Source organism: Cynoglossus semilaevis, chromosome 7 (genome assembly GCF_000523025.1).
Source record: "Cynoglossus semilaevis isolate Cse_v1.0 chromosome 7, Cse_v1.0, whole genome shotgun sequence".
NCBI classification, from domain to species: domain Eukaryota; kingdom Metazoa; phylum Chordata; class Actinopteri; order Pleuronectiformes; family Cynoglossidae; genus Cynoglossus; species Cynoglossus semilaevis.
Window position 1 is genome coordinate 13,757,267 of NC_024313.1, and position 9,340 is coordinate 13,766,606.

Below are 9,340 nucleotides of genomic sequence, written 5' to 3' on the forward strand. Positions count from 1 at the left end.
TTCATGAACAAGTCTGGACCTCAGACTTCATGAACAAGTCTGGACCTCAAACGCTAGGCTAACTTGTCTGCGTCCTTCAGCCCCGCCCATTTTGCGTATGTGACCATAATAGAATGAATTCAATGTTTTAGTCTAATAATCGTTTTATACCTGCAGACACCCCCTGTACCCTCCACCCCCCTTTTTATATAAATCAAATAGTGTTTAATAATACTTAATGCAGGCGGACAAGGCTAGCACTGCGCTGTTCCTCTGGCGATCTGTTGATTTTCAGGAGAAATTTGACGCCGTCAGTTGAAGGTTGGTCCCAGGTTCAGGTTCAGGACCAGGACCAGGACCAGGACTGATTCTGTTTGTCCTCCTCAGGCTCTGGATGTGGACCGGTCCGTCCTCAACAAGATCAAGAAGTCGGTGAAGGCCATCAGTTCATCTGGTCAGGGTGAGTGAGTGACCTCACTTCCTGTTTAGCAACTGTATTTTGACACTAACTGTTAGCATCATTTGGCTTTGGCCAATCATATTTCTATTTCATTATTTTTGACTAGTTTGTTAATGTGTTTGCCATGCTATAGCTATCTTTATTGATAATTTTGAGCTACATTATATTCTTTATCTTTTGGTCTATTTTCACATTAAACATCTTCTCTGCTAACATTAGCCTTTCACCTTATGCTAGGTTTTACCATTATTATTTTAACTTTATTTACGCTTTAGCTGCCCTGTTTCTGCAGCTCGTCTCCTTTAGGCTAACTTTTAGCCTCCACTGGTGATCCAGTGGCTTATATTTAGCCACATCAAAACTGAATGTTGGACTTCAGTTCATGCCTTTAGCTTTAGGTCGTTCTTGAGACCTGTTTCCATTCAACCAAACACCAAACTTGTGAGGGGAGGTGGGGTCAGGGGGGCACCACTGTGACTTCATTTCCTGTTTATTCCAGCACATGTGGAAAACCAGGAGCAGTTCATCCAGGCCCTGGAAAAATTTGGAGACAACTGCGTCCGTAGAGAAGATGCTGAGATTAGCTCCGCCTTCCTCAGCATCTCCTCATTCACCAGGGAGCTGACGGCGCTCTTTAAAAACCTGGTGAGGACCTGACTCCTGATTGGCTGCTGCAGGATCCAGGATCCAGTTTTCCAACAGTAGCATGTGCTTTAGCAACTCTGTTGTTGTTGTTGTTTACACTGTCATTGTCTGTGTTCTGTCTTCAGCTCCAGAACATGACCAACATCATCTCCTTCCCTCTGGACTCTCTGCTGAAAGGAGACCTGAAAGGAGTCAAAGGGGTCTGTGTGATGTGTGTGTGTGTGTGTGTGTGTGTGTCTCTTTATGATGACAGTCTAACGTTTCCTCCTTCAGGACCTGAAAAAACCCTTTGACAAGGCCTGGAAAGACTATGAGACCAAACTGTGAGGAAACTGTTGTTTCTCCTCTTTCTTTCTTCTCGTCCTCCTGGAACCTCTGACCTTTGACCTGTGCTCCAGAGTGAAGCTGGAGAAGGAGAAGCGGGACCACGCCCGGCAGCACGGAATGATCCGCACGGAGTTCAGTGGAGGAGAAATCGCAGAGGAGATGGAGAAGGAGCGGCGGCTGTTCCAGCTGCAGATGTGTGATGTGAGTAAACAGCGCCTCACACTGGAGACTGACAGAATAACAATGTTCTCTGCATCGGGTATCTGGTTCCAGTTCAATCAGTTCTGAGTGTGTTCACCGTGAGTTAGGCTCGTGCACAACCACAATGAAAAGGCATCATTAATGGAGCGCCGATACCATGACCCTAATCCTACCATGTTGTTGTTGTTGTCGTTGTTGTTGTTGTTGTTGTTGTTGTTGTGGTTGTTGTTGTTGTTGTTGTTGTTGTTGTTGTTGTTGTGGTTCTTAATGAACCGTATTCATCCTACTACACCGTCTCTGTGTCTACAGTATCTTCTTAAAGTCAACGAGATCAAAGGGAAGAAAGGTGTGGACTTCCTGCAGAACCTCATCAAGTTCTACCACGCTCAGTGCAAGTATGAGTCCCACACACACACACACACACACACACACACACACCAGTCCACAGGCCCGTCTGTCCACTAGTCATGACTGACGATGACTGACCGACACTCAGGTCAGTTGTCTTTGGTCACACGTTTGTCTCGGTGGACGTCACAGTTTGAACTTGAACACTGGAGGGCAGTGTTTACAGTCAATCTGTACTGAGTTAGACAGTAATGAGCTAAAACACGCTGAAGCGGAATAAAGTTACACTGAGCAGTGTGTACAGTCAGGCTCACAGACAAAATAAAACTGTTCACCTCATCACCACTGGAGGTCAGAACTGAGTCTAGTCTGTTGTTTCCTTCAGTTTTTTTCAGGATGGACTGAAGGTGGTGGAGAACCTGAAGCCCTTTGTGGAGAAACTGGGCACTGACCTGAGCACGGTGAGGACCCTGACCCACAGCCGTGGACCCTGACCCACGGCTGTGGGACCTCAGGGTACCAGGAACTACTAACAGTCCTTAGGGACCATGTTCCAACAAAGTTCTCTTCCATTATTAACCCAAAAACAAAATCTGTTGTTAACAGAGCAGTGGCTAATAGTTAGCCACCGCTTCTTTGTTTTAACCCAACAAGTGTGTGTTTCCTCAGGTCAAACAGGGTCAAGACGCTGAGAGGAAACAGCTGCTGCAGCTGAGGGACGTCCTGAAGGCTTCACTGCAGTCAGAGCAGAAGGAGGTAAGTGCACTGACGCCTCCACACCTGCAGGGAACGCTTTTATCACAGTTTGATCACTCCGTCTTCACAGGACGCTCAGGCCAAACAGAACTCAGGATACAGCCTACATCAGCTGCAGGGCAACAAGGCCCACGGCACCGAGCGCTCGGGGGTTCTCTACAAGAAGAGTGAGGGGTGAGTCCGCCGCCAGTCCCATGATGCACCAGGAGACTTCTCAGAGTGGACCTGGCCGTGACTGTTGTTAGTAGTTGTTGCTCTGATGGTGTTCTGACTGTCGTGACCCCCACACCTCCCACCCCCCCAGGCTGAGGAAGGTGTGGCAGAAGAGGAAGTGCTCGGTGAGAAACGGTTTCCTGACCATCAGCCACGGAACAGTAAGATCCAACATTTTTTTCTCCTATTGGTTCTCCTTTATTTTAAGCTCCGCCCCCTGTCTGCCTGTCCAGTCAGAATCCTTCTCTTGGGTTGAAACTCTTTATTTTCCTTTTCCTTCTTTTACTTCTTAAGTTTTTACACGGAGACTCAGTCGACCAATCAAGACAAAGCAAGAAGAGGCGAAGGCGAAGAATGAGCATGAGGAGGAGGAGCATACGAAAAAGGGTGGGCGGAGCATACCATTGATTCATGGGTCGCGGCCATGCCTTAATTAGTGTTCTATAATGGAGTTAGGAGATCCAGGAGAGCTAGTTCGACGTTAGCTAGTTTAAAGTTAGCTCCAAAAAAGTTTGGACAGGAAATGCCAAGAACAGACAGGAAACAGTTCAAGCCTAATCCCTCTGCTTCTACAGCCTGTTCTGTCCCCTGTCCATTCCTTTATGAGCTTCACTACATGCTAACCAGCTAATGGTATCTTGGTTTGTCCATGCTAACAGTTAGCTGCGGTGTGTTTCAGGCTAACAGACCTCCAGCCAAACTCAACCTGCTGACCTGTCAGGTGAAGACCAACCCGGAGGAGAAGAAGACCTTTGACCTGTTCTCACGTACGACATGTCACATGACCAGTCATGTGTCACACAAGTCACATGACAGACTGGTGTCACATGATGTTCCTGTTAATGAACACTTCCTCCTGTGTTTCCTCCAGATGACAGAACCTATCACTTTCAGGCCGAGGACGAAGCCGAGTGTCAGGTGTACGTAACTGGTACCGATGTGTCAGTACTGATCTCTTTGTAGCTCATATGCTAGAGCAGGCATGGCCAACCTGTGGCTCGGGAGCCACATGCGGCTCTTTGTCCGGTTTCCTGCGGCTCTTACGTTCATTACGAATTTTATGTTTGTGGTTTTTTTACGCTGTGCGAATCTCATGCCGATGGACTTTGACACAAAAAACCCAGTTGACACAGATGGAAAGATCACAGGAAGTTTGAAAAGAGTGGGAGAGGCTTAGTAAATTTTTTTAAAGGGATGGGGCACTTCGTGTGTGTGTTCCTGCAGGTGGATATCGGTTCTCCAGAACAGTAAGGAGGAGGCTCTGAACCAGGCGTTTGCAGGAGAACAAGACGAAGGAGAGAACAACATCGTTCAGGAACTGACCAAAGCCATCGTCACTGAGGTGAAGAGGATGAATGGAAACGACAGCTGCTGTGACTGTGGAGCTAAAGGTTAGCTTATTCCACTGATGATGCTAAATGTTGGCACAGCAACACTACTGTGAATTAAATGCTAATAGCCTGCTAATATTACTTTGAATTTACAGGCCACAGTGGGTTCTAACATGAAATGTGGGCGGGGCCAGGAGCAGGGGGTGGAGTTAAATAAGTCAAAGGACATGTTAGAGTGGGGTTGGTGGGGGTCAAACCTGATTAGATGTTAAGTGGGTCGGACCAATACAATCATGACATTAATACTGATGATTTTCCTTTTTGTTTTCATTCAAAATATTCCAAGTATTTTAGAAAATGTTCATCAATTAACAAAACATCACTAATGAGTGTTTGTGCATTTTTTTCACTTTCAAAATTCGTCAAGCGAACCGTATGTTTGACACCCCTGTGTTAGAGCCAAACTGAAAAGCTTTTAGCCTCAACCCTGGAGTGTACCATCTATTGGGGAAACATGGACATTGCAGGCAAAAGGCAAATTGACAGAAATTTTCTAAAAATACAACTTAATAATTTGATCACGTTTGGCGGCCGGATCAAAACACCTTCGGGGCCATCGTTTACCCATGCCTGCTTTATCATCAGGTTTATTTCAGGTTGGCTAACTTTAGCACTGATGCTAACAGTGCTAACATTGTGTGCCGCGTGGTCTCCACCCCCAACATCAGGACCCACCTGGCTGTCCACCAACCTGGGCGTTCTGATCTGCATCGAGTGTTCTGGGATCCACAGGGAGCTGGGAGTCCATTATTCCAGGATCCAGAGTCTGGACCTGGACGTCCTGGGAACATCTGAGCTGCTGGTGAGTCTGATGACTGATAAGTGGATGTTATTTTGGTGCTGCTGTTGACCACTCCTCAAATACAATGATGCCGTGCAGTTGGCAAAGAATGTAGGAAATGCCAGCTTCAATGACATCATGGAGGAGGAGCTTAACACACAGGAAGTGACCAAACCAGAAGCTGGCAGTGACATGTAAGTTACTAGAGTTCTTGTTAATCGTGCTGAAACTGCTAGCTAGAAAGGCTAACTGTCACCACTTATTGTACTGATATGTGCTAACTTTTTCAGGCAGATGAGGAAGGACTACATCACTGCCAAGTACACGGAGAAACGTTTTGCCAAACGGCTGTACGGCGATGCTGCATCCAGACTTCAGGCCCTGTACGAGGCGGTCAGGACCAGGGACATCATGTCCTTGATCCAAGTCTACGCCCAGGGTGTTGACCTGATGGAAGCCATGTCACAGCCGAACGAACACGTAAGTACGACGAGCAGGATTTGTCCAGACATGCTAACCACACTCCAATGATGTTGAACGGTTCCTTCCTCAGGAACCAGGGGAAACAGTTCTGCACCTGGCTGTACGAATGGTGGACCGGAACTCACTCCACATCGTGGACTTTTTAGCTCAGAACAGGTGTGTGATGTCACTGTGATGTCATCTGGGTTAACAGCAGTTACTTTCACAGCTAGCTTTATAACCATACAAAGATCAGAAGGTAAGCTAGCTTAGCATCACTGTTCCAGATGAAGCTGCGCAACTCCCCCCCGGCCCCATGGAACTCATGCGTTCAGATTTACTGCAGTGACACAGAGTGACCACAGGAGGCAGCAGAGTCAGTGTGAAGTTGGACTGTGAGCTTTGATTGTGTTTCAGTGGGAACCTGGACAAACAGACGCTGAGAGGAAGCACAGCTCTTCACTACTGCTGCCTGACAGACAACAGGGAGTGTCTGAAGCTGCTGCTGCGAGGACGAGCTTCAGTCTCCACCAGTAAGAACAAGGCTCATGCTAGCTTAGTGTAGCTTACACCAGCTAACGTTTTTAAAACATGCGTTAATAATCAGCGAACAACAGCTAAGAGATAAAAGATTCCGTCTTCATTATTAGGACAGTGACTAATGCTAACGTTAGCTAATGTCAGCTAACATCATGGTACAACGACAGAAGCTTCAGTCAACATTTGTGAGACCAGGGTTGTTAGCATTAAGTCCTAGCTTATGCTAGCTAGTATTTGTGTTCACCTGTTATTTTGGTCGTCATCGTCACAGCCAACGATGCAGGAGAGACGGCTCTGGACATCGCCAAACGTCTACGACACGTCCAGTGTGAAGAACTGGTGAGAGGACCAGTGGTCCATGGTCCGTGTGTCCTGGTTTGTCTCGCTCTGTAGTTGACCTTGTTGTTTTGGTCTGTGTCAGCTGACCCAGGCACAGTCAGGGAAGTTCAACGTCCACGTCCACGTCGAGTACGAGTGGCGTCTTCAGAACCAGGACTTGGACGAGAGCGAGGACGAGATGGAAGACAAGGTCAGTGACCTGCAGCTGGTAGGACACCAGAGAGTTCCCGCTCTGTAACTGTGGCCCTTTTTTTGTGCAGCCAATACCAACACGGCGTGAGGAGCGCCCTCTCAGCTGTTTGGTGCCAGGCTCCGCCCCCCTGCAGCCAAACACAGCGGCTTTAGTCTGGGACAAACAGAGACCCCAGGTGGTCAACACCGTCATCAACAACGAGACCTATGGAACCAGACTGGACCTGCTGACACCTAGAGCCACGCCCCCCCTCCCACCAAGAGGACCAATCAGAGGTGTGTGTGTGTGTGTGTGTGTGTGTGTGTGTGACTGGGCGGGATTGTCAGTTCCTAATGACTGGTTATTGATCAGCTGTTGATTAATTGGTGATTAGTGACCCTGAATGACCTCTGACTTTCTGTGGGACATCTAGGTCAGGGTCATTCGATTGTTGCCATGGAGACAGTGGGCCGTCAGCGGTCAACCTCTGACCCTCAGGCTGCTGAGAGAAATTCTTTATCCATGTATGGTGAGTAACTACAGCGCCTCCACCAGTTCAATGTTAGAATAGAAGGAATAGTTCTTAACTCCACCCTCTGCTCCCCCAGTGCTTCCCCCGGCCCCTCCCCCTCCTCCTGTCCCTCCAGGAAACAGGAAGTCCTCTCTGTTGGACAGTAAGGGGATTTCAGTACGGAACAGCCCACTCCCCCCCCTCCCTCCAGGACTTTCTACACCTCCTCTCCCACCTTCCCCTCCACCTCCCCCTCCCCACCACAGCAGGAGAACTATTTCAGGACCTCCAAAGGAGTCTCCAAAATGTCTCACCCCAACCTCTGGGTAAGGCCTGGACTGAACTGGACCAGAGTGGACCAGAGTGGACAGGCCAATAAATTCTGTTTTCCCTGGTTTCAGATCAGTCAAGTCTCCTCCTCAAAGGCTGCGGACCAGGACTGGACCAGAATCCCGAGGTCTCTGTCACGGTTCCTGGGTCGAGTTCTGATCAGTCATTTTAACCCTAACAGTTTTTATTCTTATTTCAATTGTTTTTGTTTTTAATCCAGGTTCAGAAACTCAGTCGCCTCAGAGTCAGAGTCCAAGTCCAGGTCCTGGTCCTCCAACACCTAAACCCAGAACCACATTCTCTGTAAGTACCTGTCCTGGTTTAAACTTAGCTAACAGCTAGTTTACTTGGACTGAAATGTTAGCAAAACACAGTATCAGATGGACAACATTGTTACAGCTCTCCCCCCTCTGCCTCCCAGCCTCCCCAGCGCCGTCGGGTGGTGACTCTGTACGACTGCACAGCTGATCATCCAGATGAGTTGACGTTCAGAGAAGGAGAAGTGATTGTGGTGGAGGGAGAGGAGGATACTGATTGGTGGGTGAGTCGATCACATGACCAGAGCCTGCAGCCAATCACAGCCCGTCTCTGCTGCTGATGACACTCCGTGAACATTACACTAAAACTAAAGTTACAACAAAAATTGGAAGATAATCAACTGTTAGTTAAATGTTAGCACCAAAACTTTAGCACCAAAGAAAGAAACTGTTATTGGAAACAGGTCAACCATCGCTGAAGCTGAAGCTAACTTTTAGCTACACTTGTGTGTGTTGTAGATTGGCCATGTTGAAGGCGAGCCTGAGCGACGTGGAGTTTTTCCTGTCACCTTCGTTCACTTCATCACAGAGTGATGTCATGGAAGGAGACAGCGCCACCTGTGTATTCTTATTTTAACTCCTGAGAAAAAGTTAAACTCTGATGTTAAATGAAAACAAGCTTTGTTTATTTTTATAACTTCTTAAATTAGAGTCAAACAGCAATTTTTTTTTTCACGTTTTTTTTTCCAAAAATGTGTTACGAGTTAAACAATAAATAAATAAAAGTTTTGGGGGAGAAAAACAGTGATTTTTGCAGTCGCTGTTTACAAGAGTAAAGTGAACAACCTTTATTTTTCACTGCTAATATTCCCTCATTTCAACCTGGTGGTTTCTTTTTCTTTTTTTTTTCTTGTCATTAAATTTTTTTAGGTTAAATAGCTGGACAAAAATAGAAAAAATGAAAGCTAGATAAAAATTGGCAACTTTTTATTCTAAAAAGTATTTGAAGTTCAAAGAAAATGTTTGTTGTCTTTTTAATTAAAAACAAGAAAACATCAATGAACCTGGTGAAAAAAGACCTTTTAACATTGAGTGACTTCACAGTGTTTCGTCTGAAGTCACATGAGTCACTGTTGAAAAGTAACAAAGTTTAATACAACCTTGGAGCTGGTCTTTAGGTCAGAGGTCAGGCTCACCTCGTCTCCATCTTTCTGTGTGACTCCAGTCCCTTGATGTTCCTCAGGGGGGCGCTGCAGCTCAGCATTGAGTCTCTCTGGTGTCGATGTGGCGGGGCTGTCTGTGCAGGTGGAACAGCAGCGCCCTCTCTCTGCTGGCCGAGGCCTTCTTCTCTGTTAGGTCCTCGTAGGAGCGTGGTGCCGCCACAGGAGGGCGCTCAAAATCCTCATCCAGGACTTCCTGGTCCAGGTGGGAGTCGGAGTTGGAGTCTTCCTGTATCGTGGCCATGCGGGGGCTGTCCAGGTGGGCGGGGTCAGGAGCAGAGCTGTGGATGGGTGGAGCTGAGGCCTGTTGTGGCCCACAAGGTTGGAGGCGGAAGGTGGCGGTGTTGGGGAAGGTTGGGGGTTTGAAGATACGAACAGACGCAGAGTCCAGGCTGCTCAGGAGCTCGG

General features: G+C 47.5%; 3 protein-coding genes across 7 annotated transcripts in view; 1 reads left to right on the plus strand and 2 right to left on the minus strand.

Annotated features, from left to right (window-relative positions):
• Positions 1-6,501, minus strand: part of LOC103381396 (NACHT, LRR and PYD domains-containing protein 14-like) — a 16,277-nt gene extending 9,776 nt beyond the window's left edge. The window contains exon 1 of the mRNA XM_017033476.2: positions 6,348-6,501. The gene's annotated coding sequence lies outside the window, so the exon portion shown is untranslated. The remainder of the gene's footprint in view (positions 1-6,347) is intronic.
• The window catches only part of asap2b (ArfGAP with SH3 domain, ankyrin repeat and PH domain 2b), a 9,468-nt gene extending 1,094 nt beyond the window's left edge, over positions 1-8,374 (plus strand). Inside the window, exons 2-29 of one of the 3 annotated variants that reach the window (XM_025056729.1) lie at positions 367-439; positions 939-1,084; positions 1,210-1,284; positions 1,358-1,407; positions 1,483-1,612; positions 1,922-2,007; positions 2,346-2,421; positions 2,630-2,716; positions 2,787-2,890; positions 3,021-3,090; positions 3,224-3,316; positions 3,609-3,696; positions 3,801-3,849; positions 4,154-4,320; positions 4,917-5,122; positions 5,201-5,295; positions 5,392-5,581; positions 5,655-5,740; positions 5,981-6,096; positions 6,375-6,442; positions 6,525-6,632; positions 6,703-6,910; positions 7,048-7,143; positions 7,223-7,451; positions 7,527-7,582; positions 7,676-7,758; positions 7,877-7,996; positions 8,232-8,374. In XM_025056729.1, coding sequence (XP_024912497.1) covers positions 367-439; positions 939-1,084; positions 1,210-1,284; positions 1,358-1,407; positions 1,483-1,612; positions 1,922-2,007; positions 2,346-2,421; positions 2,630-2,716; positions 2,787-2,890; positions 3,021-3,090; positions 3,224-3,316; positions 3,609-3,696; positions 3,801-3,849; positions 4,154-4,320; positions 4,917-5,122; positions 5,201-5,295; positions 5,392-5,581; positions 5,655-5,740; positions 5,981-6,096; positions 6,375-6,442; positions 6,525-6,632; positions 6,703-6,910; positions 7,048-7,143; positions 7,223-7,451; positions 7,527-7,582; positions 7,676-7,758; positions 7,877-7,996; positions 8,232-8,306 — 3,030 coding nt within the window. In that variant the 3' untranslated portion in view covers positions 8,307-8,374. The remainder of the gene's footprint in view (positions 1-366; positions 440-938; positions 1,085-1,209; positions 1,285-1,357; positions 1,408-1,482; positions 1,613-1,921; positions 2,008-2,345; positions 2,422-2,629; positions 2,717-2,786; positions 2,891-3,020; positions 3,091-3,223; positions 3,317-3,608; positions 3,697-3,800; positions 3,850-4,153; positions 4,321-4,916; positions 5,123-5,200; positions 5,296-5,391; positions 5,582-5,654; positions 5,741-5,980; positions 6,097-6,374; positions 6,443-6,524; positions 6,633-6,702; positions 6,911-7,047; positions 7,144-7,222; positions 7,452-7,526; positions 7,583-7,675; positions 7,759-7,876; positions 7,997-8,231) is intronic. The other 2 variants (XM_008313673.3, XM_008313674.3) reach the window with 2 other exon arrangements.
• A 312-nt stretch (positions 8,375-8,686) lies between these two features.
• adam17b (ADAM metallopeptidase domain 17b) overlaps positions 8,687-9,340 on the minus strand; it is a 6,800-nt gene continuing 6,146 nt past the window's right edge. For 2 of the 3 annotated variants that reach the window (XM_025056748.1, XM_017033523.2), the window contains exon 18: positions 9,193-9,340. In XM_025056748.1, coding sequence (XP_024912516.1) covers positions 9,329-9,340 — 12 coding nt within the window. In that variant the 3' untranslated portion in view covers positions 9,193-9,328. The other variant, XM_008313677.3, reaches the window with a different exon arrangement.